The sequence below is a fragment of the Hypanus sabinus genome, chromosome 12 (assembly GCF_030144855.1).
Source record: "Hypanus sabinus isolate sHypSab1 chromosome 12, sHypSab1.hap1, whole genome shotgun sequence".
Classification (NCBI taxonomy): domain Eukaryota; kingdom Metazoa; phylum Chordata; class Chondrichthyes; order Myliobatiformes; family Dasyatidae; genus Hypanus; species Hypanus sabinus.
The window spans coordinates 106836876-106859493 of record NC_082717.1 but is presented as its reverse complement, the minus strand read 5'-3'; the positions used below and the strand labels follow the sequence as shown (position 1 = coordinate 106859493).

At 45.2% G+C, this 22618-nt stretch overlaps 2 protein-coding genes across 2 annotated transcripts; one reads left to right on the top strand and one right to left on the bottom strand.

The window, feature by feature from the left end:
* On the top strand, window positions 1-412 carry LOC132402421 (histone H3-like). Its single transcript, XM_059985278.1, has one exon. It carries the CDS (start codon window positions 1-3, stop codon window positions 409-411), a length of 411 nt encoding a protein of 136 aa, XP_059841261.1. The 3' UTR covers window position 412.
* A 12921-nt stretch (window positions 413-13333) lies between these two features.
* LOC132403247 (late histone H2A.2.2-like) lies at window positions 13334-17316 on the bottom strand. Its single transcript, XM_059986674.1, has 2 exons — window positions 16931-17316; window positions 13334-13633 (listed from the first exon to the last, which is right to left on the bottom strand). Exons 1-2 carry the CDS (start codon window positions 17310-17312, stop codon window positions 13614-13616), a joined length of 402 nt encoding a protein of 133 aa, XP_059842657.1. The 5' UTR covers window positions 17313-17316; the 3' UTR covers window positions 13334-13613.
* Between the last annotated feature and the right edge of the window lie 5302 nt (window positions 17317-22618).

The window sequence follows — 22618 nt, the reverse complement described above, 5'->3', positions numbered from 1 at the left end:
ATGGCGCAGACCAAGCAAACGGCGCGCAAATCGACCGGAGGGAAAGCTCCCCGCAAACAACTGGCCACCAAAGCGGCGCGGAAAAGCGCTCCAGCCACGGGCGGAGTGAAGAAGCCCCATCACTACCGGCCCGGCACCGTGGCTCTGAGGGAGATCCGGCGCTACCAGAAAACCACCGAGCTGCTCATCCGCAAACTGCCCTTCCAGCGCCTGGTGCGGGAGATCGCTCAGGACTTCAAGACCGACCTGCGCTTCCAGAGCTCGGCCGTCATGGCCCTGCAGGAGGCCAGTGAAGCTTACCTGGTGGGGCTCTTCGAGGACACTAACCTGTGCGCCATCCACGCCAAGCGAGTCACCATCATGCCCAAGGACATCCAGCTGGCCCGCCGCATCCGTGGGGAGCGCGCCTGAATCCGGCCTCGGCACCAAGCACAACAAAAGGCTCTTTTCAGAGCCACTAACTCAGCAGTGGAAAGGGCTGTTATTTCCTATTCACTCAGCTTTTGTGTTATCGACACGCCGATTTCCTCTGACCTCTCCTGTGTGTGATTTGTGTAATATAAGACATCCCGGATTTTACACAGATTCCAACGCGGCCGAACACCATCAGCACCGAGAGTCAGCAGTTCTGAGCAGTTAACGGTGCGCGAACACCAGAGAGAAACTTCTCCCTCGCCGTCAGGGTATCTCTGTCCCCATACCCCTGCCGTGTACAGCTGGTTGTTTTGGGGAAGGTTTCCAGGCATTTGTGGTTGTTACTGTTTGGGGAATGAGTTTTAATAAATGTAGCCTTCGAGTCCCATTTCTCGTCGAGACCGTGATCGGGCCACAACAGTCTGCAGACACTGGAATTCCGGTTCTCTCAACTTTTTTTTTCACGTTGCAAACTCGCCTTAGACCGAGTTTGACCGCGAATATAAACTGGAGCGACTTTTGGAAGCTAAATGACCAGAAACATTCAAACTGGTGAGTTAATTAAGACTTAGGCTGTTACTATAAAATAAACCTTCACCGAATTAATGGGTCAATGCTTATTTTTGTAGACTACGGTTCAATAAATAACCTTTTCAAATTTCAGGCCATCCGGGATACTGAGGGACTTTCGCAAACACGAGGAAATCTGCAGATGCTGTAAATTCGTCTCAGCCCGAATCGAAGACTGTACTTCTCCCTACAGATGCTGCCTGGCCTGCAGCGTTCCACCAGCATTTTGTGTGCGTTGCTTGAGGTACTTTCGGCACTTTTCGTTCCGCTCTCTGATTGGGTTATTGCGCTTACCACAAAAGAATGGGAATTTAATCTCCAGACCCTTAATGTAACAACGACCGTTCATGACCCAATACTGTTCATGTTGTGCTCAGTGATTTCAATCCCGTGGCATAATTGTCAGTAATTACCTGACAACCTCGTCCCTTTGTTTTAAATTTAATCGCATAACACTGCTCTCCCCGGTCACTGCTCTCTCCGTGAGTTGGTGGGCGGCTCTGAGAAGAGCCTTTGTTTTATGTTTGGAAGAACGAAGAGTTGCTCAACCGCCGAAGCCATAGAGAGTGCGGCCCTGGCGTTTCAGAGCGTACACCACATCCGTGGCAGTGGGGTGGGGGGGGGGGGGGGGGAGAAGGAAGGAGGGAGGGAGGGAGAGAGAGAGAGAAAAGACGAGACAGGAACTTCAGGAACTTTTAAGTGTAAAGGGCAGAAAGATATTGTGAGAGGACAGAGACTTTAAGGACAGCATATCTCACAGAAGGATACGTGGAGGAAGCTGTAGAGATAGGTATAGTCACAATATTTAAAATATGTCTGGGCAGGTACATGGAGAGGAAAGATTTGGAGTGAAACAGCCTTACTGAAGACAACTGGGTGCAGTTGAGTTTGGCAGCTTGGCCGACATGAATGAGTTGGGCCAAAGGGCCTATTTCTGTGCTGCATTTATCTGTGTCTCTGTTTTGGGGAGGTAACCCAGGGAAGCTGTTCACAGGGTCCTGAGGAGTGTTATTGAACAGTGGGACCATTCGGGTTCCTGCCTCCGTCATCTCCTGGCAGCTCATCAGCTTTTCTGTCTGTGAGAAATTTACCTCTCAGATTCCTTTGAGCCTCCACCCAGTCACTTTGAACCTACAGCCTCTAGGCTGAGAAATTACTAGCATGGAAAATAGACTCTGATCCTTTCTCCATTAATGTCACCTCTCAGTCTCCTTCACTCCAGGGAAAACCCCAGCCTTTTCAATCTCGTATAAGTGAAGCCAACCAGTCCACATTGTCTGGATTTTTTTCTGCAGTCTCTCAATTGTAGTCACATCTCTTCAAAGATTCACAGTTCATTTATTTAATACAGATTAAAGCTCTGAGATGTGCCCTCCTACAGGCAGCAACAAAAACTAAAAAAAAACACAATACGACCCGCTGAGAAAACATGAAACACCCAATGAGAGCAGATTGTACAAATGGCAGAAAGTGAGTGCACAACACAAAGAACATCAAACCAGGAGAATTCAGTTCAGTTTAGTTCAGCACCATACCTCCAGCCAATGCAAACCACAGGATCATTCTTTGCTGAAGTGCCCCAGTCTGCATCAATTGTCCCAATCAAACTGCTCAAAAGCAGTACCCAGGAACACATGCAACATGAACGTCAACTCCAAGACAAGTCCACGACCTCTCTGATCAATCCTGCCAATGTGGATTCCAAGACTGCTTCACTTTCTTCCAACAGTGGCTAGTGAGAAAGAGAGAGGAAGACCAGGCAAACACCTACCTGTCTTCATTGGCTTCAGCCTTGCTTGATGCTTTAATCAGAGAGAAGTAATGGTGTTGATCATGGGCTCCAGGCTACCAGGCCACACATTCTGCTCCAAACCTCATCGAACTCTCTCAGAGACAGCAAAGTGCCAGATCACTCAATTGGCCCAAAATCACACCACCAAACTGTAAATCACAGGTTCCAATCACACACAGCTTCGTAGTAGAATCATATTTGAAAGTGGTAGTAAAGGAAGTAGTTTTGCCAACTGTCAGTCGGACATTGCTGTTGGTCACGTTGTTTGCTGGTGACATGTTAGAGCAGCAATCAGGTTTGGTGTGGTGACCAGAACAGGATACAATGCACCAATTTTGTGTTATCTGTGAGCTTGGAACCCAGCACCTATCCCTGCCATTTATCACTGATCACAGATATCCCGCATCAGAGGCTACCATCCAACATCACCCTCAATGTCACAAGTCTATCTGATAATATGGTAACTGGGATGTTATTGTTACAGTTGTACATGATATTGGTGAGGCCACAACTAGAGTACTGGGTACAGTTTGGGTACAGTGTTATAGGAAGGACACCATTTACATGGGAAGAGTACAAAATTTATGAGGCTGTTGCCAGGACGACAGAGACTAGCTTATAGGGTCAGGCTGGACAGGCAAGGACTTTATTCCATAGAGCACAGGAGACTGAGTGGTGATCTTATTAAACTGTATCAAATCATGAGTGGCTTAGTGGTTGTTCTGTCATTTTTCCCTAGGGTAAGGGATTAAAAAACTAGACAGCATAGCTTTAAGGTGAGAGGGGAAAGATTTAAATGGGACCGCAGAGACTCAGATGGTATTAAGTACATAGTTCAAGATGCCAGAGGAAATAGTTGAGGCAGTCGCTATCACAACATTTAAATGTCATTTGGAAAAGTAGATAGGAGTACATAGATGGGTTTGGGACAAGATCCAGACACAACTTTCCACCAACAATATATGCCGCTTATGGCAAGGTTTGCACACCGTCACAGACTTCAAAGCTAAATCCAGTGGAGTTTCCAACATTGCTGCCTCTCTCCCAGATGAGCTAAATCATTTTTTATGCACAATTCGATGCTGCCAATACTGAGGTCCTGAGGAGACCTACAGTTGATGCGACCTGCAACCTGGTCATCTCTGAGGCTGAAGTACACAGGTGTTTCCAACGAGTGGACAGTCGCGAGGCTGCGGGACCAGACGGCATCCCAGGGCGGGTACTCAGGACGTGTGCGGCATAACTGGCAAGTGTGTTTACAGACATTTTTAATCTCTCCCTCTCCTAGTGTAGAGTGCCTCCTACAATTGTTCCAGTACCTAAAGAGACCAATGTAACATGCCTGAACGTCAGGTGTCCGGTCACACTCACCTCAATAATAAGCAGATACTTTGAGAGGCTGGTTTGAGAGGCTGGTTTGAAAAGTTATGGAGACCATTTATTCAACATTTTCATATGATGTAATATGACCCTGTGCCAAGTACATTTGATTTCCTAGCTTTTAGCTTATGTATTTTGAGAGGACCGGAAGTGACGGCATTGATGAATACTTATTTTTGTGAGATATTATAAACAGCCCACTTTTTTTTTCTCCTTCTCTTTTGTTTGTTTTTCTTTCTTTTATATTACTTATTAGTTATAGTTATTAGATTAGATTAGTTAGTTTTGCATTATATAAATTTTTTTTTGTTTTTTTTCTTTCTTTTTTCTGTTTTTTTTCTATTATACATTATGAAATATTTAGATTTACTATGTCCATACATATATCTTATGGCTTATGTCTTGGTAAACTCATTTATATTGTAACTATTATGTATGTTTTTTTTTCATATGTAATGGAATGTGTATGTTGGTAATTTCTTTATCAATATATCATCTGTATTCTGTCCATATTACTAATATTAATAAAAAGATTTAGAAAGAAAGAAAGAGAGGCTGGTCAAGAATTACATCTGAAGCATGCTACCATCCACACTGGACCCCCTACATTTTGCCTACCGATTGACAGATGGCGCATTAGCTTCAGCTCTACATATCACCCTTATACATCTGGAGAAGAAACATGCTTATGTGAGAATGCTGTTCTTGGACTACAGTTCACCATTCAACACCATAATTCCATCCAGGGTCGACAAGAAGCTCAAAGACCTCGGCCTTCACCCTGCCTTGTGTAGCTGGATCCTGGACTTCTTGTCTGATCGCCAACAGGTGGTAAGAGTGGGTTCCCTCACCTCTGTCTCTCCGACTGTCAACACAGGTGCCCCTCAGGGCTGTGTATTAAGCCCCCTCTTTTACTCTCTGTACACCCATGACAGTGTCATCACCCACAGCTCCAATCTACAAATTAAATTTGCTGACGACATTACACTAATTGGCCTAAGTTCAAATAATAATGAGGCAGCCTACAGGGAAGAAGTCATCACCCTGACACAGTGGTGTCAAGTAAACAATACCTCCCACAATGTTGCAAAAACAAAGGAGCTGGTTGTGGACTACAGGAGGCATGGATACAGGCTAACCCCTATAGACATCAATGGGTCTGGGGCTGACAGGGTGAATAGCTTTAAGTTCCTCAGTATAAACATCACTGAGGATCTCCTGTGGTGTGTACATACCAGCTGTGTGCTGAAAAAGCACGACAGAGTCTCTTTCACATCAGATGGTTGAAGATGTTTGCTATGGACCCCCAAATCCTAAGGACTTTCTATAGGAGCACAATTGAGACCAGCTGCATCACTGCCTGGGATGGGAACTGTACCTCCCTCAATTGCAGGACTCTGCAGAGAGTGGTGTGGACAGGCCAGTGCATCTGTGGATGTGAACTTCCCTCTATTCAGGACATTTACAAAGTGCATAAAAAGGGCCCAAAGGGTCATTGGAGATCCGAATCACCCCAACCACAAACTATTCCAGCTGCTACCATCTGGGAAATGGTACCACAGCATAAAAGCCAGGACCAACAGGCTCTGGGACAGCTTCTTCCACTAGGCCATCAGACTGATTAATTCATGCTGACACTACTGTGTTTCTATGTTATATTGATTATAAATTACTATAACTTGCACATTAGACAGAGACGTAACGTAAAGATCTTTACTCCTCATGTATATGAAGGATATAAGTAATAAAGTCATTTCAAATGCAGGCAAATGTGACTGCCTGGATCGGCATCTTGGTCAGCATGGATAGGATGGGCCAAATGGCCCATTTCAATGTTGAAATACTCAATGACTATCTCCTCGTTACTGAGACAGTTTCAGATCCTGTGCACTTAAAATTGTGGACCAGCCTTCCATGAGGGAATTTCTCAAAGTTCTTAGTGAAATCTGTGTGAACCACATGACACAAACTGCCGGAATCAATACACTTGTTTATCTCTAAAAAAAAGGCATTAATTAAATGCCAACTAATCAATCTGTTCTGACCATGACTAATCAACCCTTGTCTTTCTAAGTGGAGATTATTCTGGTCTCTCAGAATATTTTTCTAATATTCTTCCTCTTGCAGATTTGATAATAACTGGTTTCTAATTAGCTGTTTATGCTGGCTGGTAGTGTAGCAGCATCAGTGCCAGACTTCGGAGCGAAGGCTCCCAAGTTCGAATCCAGCTGGCTCCCTTGCACACTTTCCATCCGTGCTGGGTTGAGCGTTGAGCTAGCAACTCGGCCTCATAAAAACAAGAAAGCCTGTGAAGCATCATGACGGCATCCGGATGATCCCACTTGGAGTTAAGGGCAAAAAAAAATTATCTGTTTGCCCCTGTTACTGTTCTTTGATAAAAATCCCACATCTGTTGTCTTCCAGTCATCTGGCACCTCATCTGTGGCAATGTGAATTCCTTTTAATTTCTAAGATCTGCCCCCACCCCCCAATGTTATGTGAAGAGCCTTTGAAACATCCATCCTTATTATTGCAGCACCCACTAGCTGCTGGAGGAACTCAGCAGTCCAGGCAGCAGCTATGGAAAAAGAGTAAAGTATCAACGTTTTGCGACTGGGCAAAAAAAAGATGAGAGCTCAGACCAAGAAGGTGTGGGGAGGGGAGAAAGAAGTGCAAGATGGTAGGTGATAGGTGAAACCAGGAGAGGGGGAGTGGTTAATTAACAAGCTGGGAAGTTGATTGGTCAAAGGGATAAAAGGTTGGAGAAAGAGGTATCTGATAGGAGAGAGTAGAAGACCACGGAAGGAGCACCAGAGGGAGGTGATGGGCTGGGAGAGAGGGGAATGGGGAATGTGGGAATGGTGAAGGGGGGGTTGAACTACCCAAAGCTCAAATGGGACTGCCTGGATCTTCATCTTAGTCAGCAGAGATGGGATGGGCCAAATGGTCTTTCCATGCTGAAATAATCAATGACTCTATCTCCTTGTTACTGAGACAGTCTTGGATTCAATTGCTTTAACATTAATGTTTCTGCCTTCTTGCTCATTACTGCAGTGACGGTCTCCTTCATCAATGATGCTGTGCCATCTCCTCTTTTCCATCCCTCCCTATCACGTGTGAACTGCGGAGTGGTCAGACTTCAGGGTGAAGACAGTGCAGGCGGTGCACATGTGATGGGAGGAAAGCCGGATATTTTTCAAACATTGTAAATTTATCTACATTTTCAGCTCCTCTGGCAGCTCACTCCGTATACTCACCACCCTCTGTGTGGAAAATCTTCCCCTGTTGTCGCCTGGATAACTTTCCCTGACCGCTATACCACTGACTTTGGTGTCATCTACAGCTTTACCAACCATTGAGCTCGGCCAGTGGGTCTGAGATTGTTGCTCCCTGTGAGCATGGGGGCCGTGGGAAGGATGAACAACTAAAATATAGCACCATGGTTCAAGGAACCATTTATGATGGGGGAAAGAGGAGAAACATAATTGTGATTGGGGATAGTATTATCAGGGGAATGGACACATTATTCTCCCATGACAATTGACAGTCCTGAAGGCTGTGTTGTCTTCCTGGTGTCTGGATTCAAGACACCTCATCTGACTTGCAAAGAAATTTGAAATGGGAAGGAAAAGATCCAGTTGTCATGGTCCATTGATGTACTGCCAATTAGACAACTTGAGCAGCTGGGGACTACAGTAAAATGCAGAACCAAAAAAGGTAATAATCTCTGGATTATTACTTCAGCCATGTTAAAACTAGCACAGAGTTAATGGGATTAGACAATTAAGTATGTGGCTCAAAGACTGGTGTAGGAGATGTGGATTTTGAGTTTGTGGGGCTTTGGCTCCAGGATTGGGGAAGGATGGAGCTGTTCCAGTGGTCCCAGTTCCATGCTGGGACCAGGATCCACATGAGTCACTGTGGATAAGGCTTTAAACTAAATGGCAAGGTGGTGGGGTGGGTTCTACTGTTTGGAAAAGTGAGGATCAAGTAAAAGTGAAGGGAGTTCAGGAGAGATTACAGAACTTTCCAGAATTAATAAACTGACAAAAGGTTCAATTTCAAAATAAGTTTCAAACCAGTGCACAAAAGAGAACAAAATGCATGAAAAAAAGAAATAATAATAATAATAATAATAATAATAATAATAAAATAAGCAATAAATATTGAGAACATGAGATGCAGAGTCCATAGGTTTATGCACCAAGTAGTATTTTGTAGGCTCTTCTGTTCAAGGGTATTGGAGTTTCCATATTGAAAGGACAGGCTAGTGGGCAGAGAGAGTGGTATGGCTCCACTTGTTAAAAATAATTAAATCAAATCCTGAAATGGACATATGGTCAGAAGTTGTAGAATCCTTGCACTGAACTGTTGTTAATAAACAGCATCCTGAAGTAAGTAAGGCTGCAAACAAGATAAGAGTCTATGGTATATTGTTGAAAAGATTAAAAGCAGATTATTTTCTAAATAGGTTTCAAATCAAGCAATCAGAAATACAAAGGGATCTGGGTGTCCTTGTGCAGGATTCCCAAATGGTTAATTTGCAGGTTGGTCGGTAGAAAGGAAGGACAATGCAATGTTGGAATTCCATTTTGAGGGGATTAGAACATATAGAAACATAGAAAACTTATAGCACAATACAGGCCCTTCAGCCCATGATGCTGTGCCGAACATGTAAATACTTTAGAAATTACTGAGGGTTACCCAAAGCCCTCTATTTTTCTAAACTTCATGTACCTGTCCAGGAGTCCTTAAAAGACCCTATCGTATCTGCCTCCAGCACCGTCGCTAGCAGCCTATTCCACACACACCCCTCTCTGCGTAAAAAAACTTACCCTGACATCTCTTCTGTACCTACTTTCAAGCACCTTAAAGTTGTGCTCTCTCGTGTTAGCCATTTAAGGCATTGGCTAGAGAGACTTGGAGCACTGTGTGTAAGTTTGGGCCCCTTATCCAAGAAATAAGAAGGAAGGGTGGCAGGGTGGAGATACATCTCTGCCAATGAAGGTGTAATATGCTCCTTCCCTCTGCTAGCCTGCAGGCCGCCCTTGGACAAGATGTAGCACCTGTTTTGCCCCCTGTTCAGGACCATATGAAGCCATGGGAGCAAGAGGTGGATGGTCCTATGTGCAGCTGGTGCATATCACGTCCTGGCTATATGACCACTGATGCCAGGCAGACAAACTCTGAAGAGTATTAATAAAGGTTGGTGTCACATTCTTGTAAAGACACTGACAAGAAGACAATGGCACACCACATCAGTTCAAAAATTTGCTGTGAACAATCATGGTCATGGAAAGATCACAATCACCTACACCAACCATAATGTAAGAAAGGATGTGCTGGCATTGGAGAGATTCATGAGAATGATCCGGTGGGGAAAAGGTTAATGTATCAGGAGTGTTTGATGGCTCTGGGCACAAACTCGCCGGAATTTAGAAGACTGGGGGTGGGTGGGAGGGGATCTCATTGAAACCTTTCAGCATTATAGTGGAGTAAACGGAATTACCAAGGCATGAGAGAGGAGCTGGCCGAAGTTGATTGGATGGGGACACTAGCAGGGATGAAGGCAGAACAGCCATGGCTGGAGTATCTGGGAACAATTCAGAAGGCACAACTGCTGGTGACAAGAGAGTCAAAGACAGCATAAAACCAAAGAACAGCATACAATACAGCAAAAATTAGTGTTAAGTTGGAGGTTTAGGAAGCTTTTAAAAACCAACAGAAAGCAGCTGAATAAGCCATAAGTGAAAAGATGAAATTTGGTTTGCCAATCATATAAAAGTGGATACAGAAGTTTTATTATTCATATTCATGAAGAGCGAAAGAGAGGACAGAGTGGATATCGTACCACTGGAAAATGATGTTGAAGTGGTGGTAACATGGAAATAGAAATGGCAGATGACCTTAATAGTATTTTCACTGTGGAAGACTCTAGGAGTATATCTGAAATTTGAGAGTGTCAGGGATCAGAAGTGAGTGTGGTTGCTATTACTATGGAGAAGGTGCTTCGAAGGCTGAAAGGTTTGAAAATAAATAATTCACCTGGACCAGATGAACTATACCTCAGAGCTCTGAAAGTGGTAGCTGAAGAGATTGTGGGGGCTTTTGTAGTGATCTTTCAAGAATCACGACATTCTGGAATGGTTCTGAAGCACTGGAAAATTGTAAATGTTTCTCCACCCTGGTGGTGGACCTGAGGAGGGCTAAGGCACCAGTGACCCCTGCTTCCATCCAAGGGGTCAGTGTGGACATGGTGGAAGATTAAAAATACCTGGGGATATGAATTGACAATAAGCTGGACTGGTCAAAGAACACTGAGGCTGTCTACAAGAAGGGTCAGAATCATCTCTATTTCCTGAGGAGACTGAGGTCCTTTAACATCTGCCAGACGATGCTGAGGATGTTCTACGAATCTGTGGTGGCCAGTGCTATCATGTTTGCTGTTGTGTGCTGGGGCAGCAGGCTGAGGGTAGCAGACACCAATAGAATCAACAAACTCATTCATAAGGCCAGTGATGTTGTGGGGGTGGAACTGGACTCTCTGACGGTGGTATCTGAAAAGAAATTGCATGCTATCTTGGACAATGTCTCCCATCCACTCCATAATGTACTGGTTAGGCACAGGAGTACATTCAGCCAGAGACTCATTCCACTGAGATGCAACACTGAGCGTCATAGGAAGTCATTCCTGCCTGTGGCCATCAAACTTTACAACTCCTCCCTCGGAGTGTCAGACACCCTGAGCCAATAGGCTGGTCTTGGACTAATTTCCACTTGGCATAATTTACTTATTATTATTTAATTATTTATGGATTTATATTGCTGTATCTCCTATTCTTGTTTGGTGTGACTGTAACAAAACCCAATTTCTCTCAGGATCAATAAAGTATGTCTGTCTGTCTGTCAGTTTTGGTTACAGGAAGGATGTGGAAACCATAGAAAGGGTGCAGAGGAGATTTACAAGGATGTTGCCTGGATTGAGGAGCATGCCTTATGAAAACAGGTTGAGTGAACTTGGCCTTTTCTCCTTGGAGTGATGGAGGATGAGAGGTGACCTGATCGAGGTCTATAAGATGATGAGAGGCATTGATCATGTGGATAGTCAGAGGCTTTTCTCCAGCGCTGAAATGGCTAGCATGAGAGGGCACAGTTTTAAGGTGCTTGGAAGTACAGAGGAGATGTCCATGGTAAGTTTTTTGCACAGAGAATGGTGAGTGCATGGAATGGGCTGCCGGAGCAGTGATGGAGATGGATACAATAGGGTTTCATGAGACTCCTGGACAGGTACATGGAGCTCAGAAAAACAGAGGGCTATGAGTAACCTAGGTAATTTCTAAGGTAACGACTTGTTCGGCACAGCTTTGTGGGCTGAAGGGCCTGTATTGTGCTGTAGGTTTTCTATGTTTCTATGACATTAGTCAGACTGTACTTGAAATAACGTGAGCAGTTTTGGGCTACTTATCTAAGAAAGGATATGCTGGCACAGCCTCAGAACAGAGGAACATCCATTTAGAACAGAGATGAGAAAGAATTTCTGCAGCTGGAGGGTGGTGAATCTGTGGAATTCATTGCCACAGGTGCCCATGGAGGCCAAGTCTAGATGACAATGCCCCTCTCTTCAGTGAGAACAGCTGAGAACTATACAATTCAGTCCACACCCTCTGGTACTACAGACAAATTAACACTTTGTTCCTAATGCTGGGTGTGTACAGGCCTGTGTGCTCACTGCATAGTCTGGAGAGTTTTTTGTTGTGGCGGATGGAGCAGAGGTGCTCGACAAAGCGGACCCACAATCTGCGTCGGGTCTCACTGATGTAGAGCAGGCCACACCGGGAGCACCGGATGCAATAGATTACACCAACAAACTCAGAAGTGAAGTGTTGCCTCACCTGGAAGGACTGTTTGGGGCCCTGTAAGAAAGGAGGTGTAGGGACAGGTGTAGCACTTACGTTTGCAGGGATAAGTGCCAGGTGGGAGATCCGTGGGGAGGGACGTGTGGACCAGGGAGTCGCAGAGGGAATGATCCCAGCAGAAAGCGGAGAGGGGTAGAGAGGGAAAGATGTGCTTAGTGGTGGGGTCCTGTTGAAGGTGGCGGAAGCTGCGGAGGATACTGTGCTGGATCCAGAAGCTGGTGGGGTGGTGGGTGAGGACAAGGGGAACTCTGTCCCTGTTGTGGTGACGGGAGAATGAGACGAGGGCTGAAGTGTGGAAGATAGAGGAGATGTGGGTGAGGGCATCATTGATGATGGCAGAAGGGAGACCATGATCCTTAAAGAAAGAGGACATTTGAGATGTCCTGGAACAGAAAGTCTCATCCTTGGAGCAGATGTGGCAGAGACGGAAGAACTGGGAATAGGGAATAGCATTTTTACATTTGGCAGGGTAGGAAAAGGTGTAATCAAGGTAGTTATGGGAGTCAGTGGGTTTATAGAAGATATCAGTGGACAGTCTGTCTCCAGAGATGGAGACCGAGAGATTGAGAAAGGGGAGAGAAGTGTCCGAGATGGATCAAGTGAATTTGAGGGCTGCGTGGAAGTTAGAGGCAAAGTCGATGAAATTGATGAGCTCAGCATGGGTGCAGGAAGCAGCACCAACGCAGTCATCAATTTAGCGAAGGAAAAGTTGGGCAGCAGTACCAGTATAGGTTTGGAGCATAGATTGTTCCACATAACTAACAAAGAGGCAGGCATAGCTGGGGCCCATGTGAGTGCCCATAGCTACACCCTTGGTCTGGAGAAAGTGGGAAGAGCCAAAAGAGAAGTTATTAAGTGTGAGTACCAGTTCCGCCAACCAGAGGAGGGTGGTGGTGGTGGGGAACTGGTGAGGTCTATTATCAAGAAAGTAGTGGAGGGTTTTGAGGCCTACTTGATGGGGAATGGAAGTGTATAAGGATTGGACATCCATAGTGAAAATGTAATGGTCGGGACCTGGGAACTGGAAGTTATTGAAGAGGTGGAGGAGCAGGAGTCACCCACCTGGCCCCTCACCCTGCCCCACCATACCACGTGAACCTGGCTGATCAGTCCCAGGCCTCACCGCCTCTCCAGTTCCACATCACTCAAACCTCCTGATCTTTCCAAAATGTATCTCCATTCTCATTACATCCCTCCAGTGACTTGGCCTTGTTACGTATTCAGGCAACAATAAATATATGAGATCGGCAAGGGTTTCTTATAACAAACAACACGTTTATTAAACACAGAAAGCAAACCCCCCAAAAGTAAACAAACACTACCGTAACCGGAAACAGCTGCTGAGCGGCTGTTCAAACAGTTCTTTAAAGTGGTATTCCAAAAGTTCGATATGCTCACAGTCCATTTAAAAGGAGAGACTTTACAGGACGATTTAAATTCTCTTTCACGTCGCTTGCTTCGATCCCCGACGTCGAACTTCCCACGAAGAATTTACGAAACAGAACGGCTTAAAGGCACTGACCTTTCCTTCTCCACTACCTTCAATCCTTTCTAGGTAAACCTAGGGATTAACACGAAGATAGTCAACGAAATCCTTCCAAATAAGGATCAAACAAAGGTCGCCCCCGTTTCACCGTAGAAAGCGATTCTCCTCGATCTTTAACTTCCAACTTTGAATCTTCACTCTCCTCTAATTCTCAAACTAACAGAATCATAAAGAACCTGCTGGCAATGACCTTTTAAACTTTAGACATTAAATAAAAACTTCATCCTTCAACTGAACTGCGTCATCACTTCAAACACGCAGTGGCATGAAGTCAACTTGGCAAATCCAGCCACGAACTGCCCCTCCTCACAGGGTGGGGTCTACCTTTTATAACCTGTAAAAAAAAACCTGTCACATGATCTCTACTGGCGGGAAATGACGTCATTCCACCATCACAAGACCATCACCTCAAGTCCAGTACAGCTTCAACCCCAGTCACATGACAAGGGCTCCACTGTCATGTATCACGAGTACGTAACAGCCTCCACACCCTCCGGGATAGAGAATTCCAAACATCCCCTCCCCTCCATGAGATGATCCTGCATATTAGCTTTAAATGGCTCTCTGACCTTGTAACTTTGGAAATATCCCAACAGCTCTCCTGTCAACACTCCTAAGGGCTTTGTGTGATTCAGGAAGTTCACCCCTCACTTTTCCAAATCCTGAAGGACTTGTATCTGGTTTCTCAGTGTGAGCTCAACAACTCCCTGTACATTTATATTAATACTTCCCTTTTTCTGATCTCCAACCCCTGTGATAAAAACCAATGTACCAGTTCCCTCTCACTTGTCAAGACTGAATTCCATCTCCCATTCCACTGCCTGATGAATATCATGTTCTGTCCAAGTCAATTTTTCTCACTCTCTACACTTCCACAGATTTTCATGTCACTTGCAAACTTATCAATCACATCACCTACTTTAACATCCAAGTTGTTGTCTGTCACAAACATAAAGGATCCTAGCACCGATTGTGTGATACACCACTGATCACAGACTTCCAGTGAGAACAAATCTCCACCACCACCCTCTGCCTCCCATAAACCAAACTGATTTCAGTTCCAGTTTGCCACCTCACCTTCTATCTCATGGGCTCGAATAGTTTGGACCAGACTCCTGCCAGTACCCCCAGCTGAACTTTGTCTTTTTGTGTGATTTCCTCCTAGCCATCAGTCTGTGGCTTTGTATTGCCATGTGCTCTTATTTGTTTTCATGCCCCATGTGCTCCTGTCTCTGCTCCTGCTCTACTCCAGCCCCTGTATTACTGAGTACTCCGCCTCTCAACTGTTTCTCATTATTACCTATTTTGCTGCACTTCTGTCTCATTGGGCTCCACCTATCATCTGCCACTCTGTTTATTGCTCAGTGTATTTCAGTCCCGTGTTTTCCCCTGTTTGTTGCCTGATTGTGCCAGTGAATTTTTTTGAGCCTTTCCAGCATTCGTATCTGTCCTCTGTCTGTCTGAGTATCGATTCTGCCTGTTTCCGGTTTTTAAATTTCTCTGAATGTTTTGATCTCTGCCTGAACTTTGACGCCGACTTTGTTGCCCCCGCGGATTTGCTACTCAGTAAATATCACAGTGTGCACAATACTTGGGTCCCTGCTTCAGCGCCCTGACAACTCTGATGCCTCAAACGTTAAAGTCCTCACCGAGGTCTATGTAAACAACATTGCCCTCATTAACATACTCTTTTCTACTCACAACGTTGATTGTGTGAGCCTCCAGAATCAGTGGGCACCACAGCAGAAATAAACAGTCTGGAACAAACAGCTGGTCCAGTGTGGCGAGTACTGGCCTGTGGTGAAAGCTTATCTGTCCACGGGAGGAAATCTGCTGTCATTTCCCCGGCCTCTCTAACACCCGATACGCTACGGCGTCGCCGACCCTTCTCTGCCCTCTGAAATGGGCTAGAAATCACTCCGGAACGTCTAGGGATTTGGGGATATTGGTGTCCCTGCTGGCGATGCCATCACGCTGGGAAAGAATAAAACCATTCCAGGAATGACTGGCGCAGAGTGAGGCCATTCAGCCCGCACAGGACAATACCGTCTATTCAGACCCATCCCCTCCGTCGGCTCACAGCCTTGTACGTTCAGAATTCCCGTGTGTCGATTTTGCATTTGAGCAGTTTCACGCCCCGGGTATAAACAACTCGATCAGATCTGAGATCTGCAGCCACTGTTGCAAGAAAAGCAATGATTCTCGGCGTCAGCTTCTTCCAATTCCGCTTCCACCGCCCTGCCAGAGTTACCGGGCTCCGGGCGGGTTGCGATTGGTTCTCCCACCCACTGTACTGATTTTAACCTTTCCTACGTCACTTGGTTCGATCTTCAGACACGCACACGCAACTTTACACAAAGAGCTTATTCTTGTGAGGCAGATTTTTGTTGTTGCTGATGCGGTTTAATTGCCGTGAAGGTGGTTATTTAGGTACTTTGAAGTTGTCATGAGTCTTATTCTGAGTCGACTCGAGATTCAGAATAGGCTCACGGTCCTTTCACAAAACAACTTCACATTACAGTCTCGGCCCCGACCGCAGTTTGTGAACCGTCCATAACATAATACGCTTTACATAATAAAAACCTGTCATGTTCCATGAATCAGCATTTGTACTAATCGGTGATTCAATATGCAAATCTCTCGTACCGGAGAACTATTTTTCGGGGATTCTGAGGGTCATGCTTAATATTATTTTTGTTTGCACGATTTGTCCTCTTTTGCACATTGGTCGTTTGTCGGTCTTTGTTGTGTGTAGTTTTTCATAGGTTATATAATTCACTTTGGGATCCTACAAGATGATGAAATTAAAGGTTGTGTGGCGTCCGTATTTTAATAAATTTACGTTGTCTTATGTACATTGATCAGGGTCATGTGACGGCTCCTATTGGCACACATCTGTAGTTATTTACTTTTAGACCGTACTATAAAATTATTTTACTCTTGGGAGGACTTCACGGTTTTCGGTGAATAAGGCCGCACTGATTGGGCATTTACACTCGCCAATTAAATTAGGCGATTTACCGCCAATCAAATCTCTCTCTGTATTAACCAGGAAGCGGGGCGATTTTCATTTTCGGTAAAAATGGGCAGAAAATTGGTAAATCTAAATTAAGTGCACGGATAAATTCCTTTTCTTTTCTGCGGAGAAAATACACTTTAGAGTTGAGAGCTTAAGCCCTTGTCTACGACAGACACACAGAACGGAAATCCTCGGACCCACCCCAGCCGGTACTCAGCCCTTCCACAGACAATCTGAGTGGCTCTGAAAAGAGCCTTTGGGTTTCTAAATTGTCGCTTTGTCTCTTTACTTGCCCTTGGGGTTGGCGGGCGCGCCGCTTTTCTTGGGCAACAACACGGCCTGGATATTGGGCAGCACCCCGCCCTGAGCGATGGTCACCCCTCCCAGCAGCTTGTTGAGCTCCTCGTCGTTGCGGACGGCCAGCTGCAGGTGTCTGGGGATGATGCGGGTCTTCTTGTTGTCCCGGGCCGCGTTACCGGCCAACTCGAGGATTTCAGCCGTCAGATACTCGAGCACAGCGGCCAGATAGACCGGGGCTCCGGCACCCACCCGCTCAGCATAGTTACCCTTTCTCAGGAGCCTGTGAACACGGCCCACCGGGAACTGCAGTCCGGCCCGGGACGAGCGAGACTTGGGCTTGCTCTTGGCCTTTCCGGTTTTCCCTCGTCCACTCATTTTAGCCGATCTTTCACAAAGAATGAGGAAATGATTCCGCATTCGTCAATTTTATAGCTTCTCGAGGACTGCGGAAGGACACTTACGATTGGTGGGGCAATGCTTTCTCCGATTGGTGATGTGGAATCACCCAATCAGCGAGCTGTCTGATTCTCCAATGATCAGACCGCAGCAAGAGAAGCGCGAAAAATAACTGTCACTCCCCGACAGGATATGAAATTTGAACAAACTTCAAGGTATTTTTTTATCAAACAGCCTTCAGCTTCATCTCCTTAGAGACAGTCACAAAGCTAAGAAACCCAACAGAGCTCATTAAAAAAGACTCAAACACTCAATGTGCAAAAAAGAACAAATCGTGCAAAAAATAAAAAATAAATAATATTCAGAACTAAAGTTCATGAAAATGAGTTCACAGCCACGAAGCCCGTCCAGGAGCCTGTTAGTTACAGACCACAGCCTCAGTTCAGCACAGGGACAAATAAACCCCACCGAGCAGCAAGCTGAACACCTCCCTCACCCCAGCCCTGACCGACTGACACTTTCAATCTGGCCTGGTGCTCATTCCTGGTTCTCGGATCCGGGCCCTGCTGCTTTGATATGCTTGGGTGATGACTCAGCCTCCTCAGTTTGGCACTAAAGAAAAAATTAAATTAAACAACAGACCAAAGGAAAGCAATTAGAACCTCTCTGTGAACGTGGACTCCCTGCATGGCCACTCACGTAATCCAGGTTACTGTCCGCACAGAATGTGAATTAATTCTACCGTAACTGTCTCTGGGAATGTGTCCCTCTTTGCAAAAACACATCACATCATGGAAGGGTCACTTCATGATCTGTGGTGGAAGCACAGAAACAGCGATATCACCGTTAATTTATTCTGATGTAGATTCAGGGCACCTTGGAAATGGAGTAACGAAAAGGCATTCACTAGAACATGAAGAACAGAAAGCATACAAAAATCCTGTTCAGTGTCTTCCTCTGTCAATGGAGAGTTCAGTGGGACAAGTATTTGAAGATGAAGACAAACTAACGGGGCAGAAGAAGGGGAAGATCCATGTTAGTTCAGTGTGCAGGATTGTCACCAGGCAGGGGGATGGCTAATTGTCATCAACATGATCCTGATGAATATTATCTCTCGAAAGAGAAATATTGAAGCAGATATAGAAAAGTATTATCGAAATATTAAGACAACTCTTCCATGGAAACTGTGTGTGGCATTTAATAGAGCCATTGGGTTTTCAGTTTGTTTTGTCAGGATCCTGCGGAAATACACTTTGAGCTGGTGTACTTGGTCACCACCTTTGTTCCTTCTAACACGACGAGACTGGACAGCTTCTTGAGCAGTGGTAGCCACATGGCAGTCTGGATCTCCGGGGAGCTGATGGTTGACTGTTTCTTGTAATGGGCCAGGCAGGAAGCCTCACCTGTGATGCGCTTGAAAATATCGTTCATGAATGAGTTCATGATGCTCATGGCCTTGGAGGAGATGCAGGTGTTTCTCCAGAGTCTCGACATCCTTCCTTTAATGGTGTAACCAAAACTGTATACAATACTCTAGATGTTGTCTAACTCGAGTTTATAAAGCTGCAATATAGCTTCCTGACTTTTGAACTCAGTGCCACAGGGAGCATGCCATATCCTTCTTAACCACCTTATCAACCTCTGTAGCCCCTTTCATGGAGCTATGAACTTGGACTCAAGATCTCTCTGCTCATCAACACAGTTGAGGGGCTTATCCTTAACAGTACAGTAAATCTTTAATTTTGACTTACCAAGGTGTAACACTTAACATTTAGCCGGGTTAATCTCCATCTGCCATTATCTGCTACTGATCTATATCCCACTGTATTCTTTGCCCATCTTCTACACTATCCACAACACTACCAATCTTTGCATCATCTATAAACTTACTAACCCACCCATCTATATTTTCATCTAGGTCATTTATATATATGAGGTCCCAGTACAATCCCTGTGATCACTACCCTCTATCTTCTGTGGACAAGCCAGTTCTGAATCCAAATGGCCAATTCATCTTAACCTTCTGATAAGCTTCTCATGAGCAACCTTGTCAAACTCCTGACTAAACTTCATGTGGACAAGAGATCTATAGTACCTTCATCAATTACCCTCATCACCTCATCAAAAAACTCAGTCAAGTTAGCAAGACAGTACTTGTCCCACACAAAGCCGTGCTGGTTTTCCCTAATTAGGCCATGATTTTTCAAACGCTCATAAATCCTATTCCAAAGAATCCTCTCCAGTATCTCCCCTACCACTGACATGAAACTCTCAATAATTTCTCTTCTGGCTTCTCCCACTTCCTTCAAACAAAAGGTGTAGCCATGGGTATGCACATGGGACCCAGCGATGCCTGCCTTTTTGTCGGCAACACTGGTATCACTGCCCAACTTTAATGATGCTACATCAATGATTGCATTGGTGCTGCTTCTTGCAGCCATGCTGAGCTCGTCAACTTCATAAACTTTGCCTCCAACTGCCACCCTGCCCTCAAGTTTACCTGGTCCATTTCCAAAACCTCCTTCCCCTTTCTCAATTTCTCTGTCTCTATCTATGGAGATGGTTTATCTACCATTATCTTTTGCATTTTGGAAGGACAAACCAGAAGACTGAGTGCAGGATTAATGGTCAGTTACTTAAGAGTGTGGATGAACAAAGGGCCCTTTTTTGTTCAAATCCATACATCCCTCAAGGTCGCTGCACAGGTTGATAGGGTGGTTAAGAAGGCCTATTGGATGCTATGCTTCATTAACAGGGGGATTGAGTTCAAGAATAGAGAGGTCATGTTTAGTACTTTTTTTTAAGGATTATATGGGTCAGCACAACATGGAGGGCTGAAGGGCCTGTACTGTGCTGTAGTGTTCTATGGTTCTAAACTCACAAATTCTCACAGCTGCCTGGACTATACCTCTTCCAAACCTGTCAATGTAAAAACAAGTGCCATTCCCTACTCTCAATTCCTCCATCTCTGTCGTGTCTGCACTCAGGAAGAGGCTTTTCATTCCGGAATGAAGGAGGCTTTCCTTCCTCCACCATCACCACTGCCCTCACCCCATCCACCCGCCACCCTACCAGTATCAGGTTCCTCTTGTTCTCACCTACCCTAGTGCAGCCTCTGCATCCAACACATACTTCTCCCTAACCTCCGTCATCTCCAGTGGAATCCTTCCACCCAGCACATCTTTCCCATCCCACTTCCCACAGGGATTGCTCCACATGCGAATCCCTTGTCATTTGTCCCTTCCCACTGACCTCCCTCCTGTTACTTATCCTTGCTAGCAGAACAAGTGCCAACCTGCCCTACACTTCCTCCCACTCTACCATTCAGGTCCCCAAACAGGACTTCCAAGTGAAGTAACACTTCACCTGTGAGTCTGTTGGGGTTATATACTGTGTCCAGTGCTCCTGGTGTGGCCTCCTTTTTTATTGGTGAGACCCAACGTAAATTGGGAGACAGCTTCACCAAGCCAGAAAAAGTGGTATCTCCCAGTGGCCACCTACTTCAAATCTCCATTCTACTTTCCATTCCCATTCCAACATGTCAGTCCTGCTGCAGTGAGACAACACTCAGGTTGGAGAAGTATCACCTTATATTCTGCTTGGGTAGCCTCCAACCTGATGGCTTGAACTGCAATTTCTCGAACTTCCAGAAATTCCCCCTCCCACCTTCACCATTCCCCATTCCCATTTCCCTCTCTCCCCTTATCTTCTTACCTGCCTATCACCTCCCTCTGGTGCTCTTCCCCCTTCTCTTTCTTCCAGGACCTGCTGCTCTCTTCTTTCAAATTCCCCCTTCTCCAGCCCTTTATCTCTTTCACCAATTAACTTCCCAGCTGTTTACTTCAGCCATCCCCCTCTCCCGGTTTTACCTATCGTTTACCACCATGTACTTCCTCTCTTCCCCCCCACCTTGTTGCTCTGATTGCTCATCTCTTTTTTCCAGTCCTGATGAAGGGTCCAGGCCTGAAATGTCAACTCTTTCCTATAGATACTGCCTGGCCTGCTGAGTTCCTCCAGCATTCTGTGTGTATTACTCCAGCATCTGCAGATTTTCTATTTCTCATGATTCAATCCACATATCAGGTATGGACTTGCCCAAAACAAAGGCTGTTCCCAATTAACTCCCTAGATTAAAGGGCATGTGTTGTAATGACCGGTTGGACAGCTTGGGTTGTTTTCTGTAGACTGCTGGAGGCAGAGGTGTCACACTTGATTGGTCCTATTCTCTCACGTCTTATCCTCTTACTCTTCACATACTTGTAGAATGACTTGGGGTTTTCCTTAATCCTGCTTGCCAAGGCCTTCTCATGGCCCCTTCTGGCTCTCCTAATTTCATTCTTAAGATCCTTCCTAGCCTTATAATCTTTTAGATTTCTATCAATATCTAGGTTTTGGAACATTTCATAAGCTCTTCTTTTCTTCTTGACTATATTTACAACAGCCTTTGTATACCACGGTTCCTGTACCCTACCATCCTTTCCATCTCATTGGAACATACCTATGCAGAACTCCATGCAAATATCCACTGAACATCTGCCACATTTCTTCCATATGTTTCCCTGAGTACATCTGTTTGCAATTTATGCTTCCAAGTTCCTGCCTGATAGCCTCATATTTTCCCTTGCTCCAATTAAACATTTTCCTAACTTGTCAGTTCCTATCCCTCTCCGATGCTATGGTAAAGGAGACAGAATTGTGATGTCTATCTCCAAAATGCTCTCCCACTGGGAGACCTGATATTTCTGGTACTTCTGGAATTATTTTAGACACAGAGATACATGGACACTCTCAGAACTGGACCAGTGGAACATACTTGGATTTACACAGAGACAGGTAACTGACACTGCTGTCCAGATGCTCCAGGATTTTGTGAAGACCCAACGAGATAGCATCTGCTGTAGACCTGTTGCTTCGGTTCACGAATTGGAGTGGATCCAAGTCACTACTCAGTCAGGAGCCAATATGCTCTCAAAACAGTGAACAACTGAGGTCAAGACCCAATCCCAGGGATACTCCAAAAGTTACCTCCTTTCAGTCTGAAACTGACCCACTGATTTGAACCACACACAAAACACTGGGTTGTCATCCTCAAATGAGAAAGCCTAATCACCTACTCCTGAAGTTGAATGGCATTGCTGACTCTGAGTTTACCACGGTCAAATGTCAGGAGAGTTATAATAATCAGAAAATCTCCAGAAACAGCCGTGTAAATACAATATGCTCTTAGTATGTCTGTGGGACAGGCCCAGAATGTGAAGCTATACTAATTGAGACAGACAGACTGA

Excerpts from the sequence above, each read along its gene's own strand:
- LOC132402421 (XM_059985278.1), top strand. The coding sequence starts at position 1 with ATGGCGCAGACCAAGCAAACGGCGCGCAAATCGACCGGAGGGAAAGCT.
- LOC132403247 (XM_059986674.1), bottom strand. The coding sequence starts at position 17,312 with ATGAGTGGACGAGGGAAAACCGGAAAGGCCAAGAGCAAGCCCAAGTCT. Across the intron at positions 13,634-16,930 it reads CGCGCCCGCCAACCCCAAGG|GTTTACCTAGAAAGGATTGA; the intron begins GCAAGTAAAGAG and ends GTTAATCCCTAG.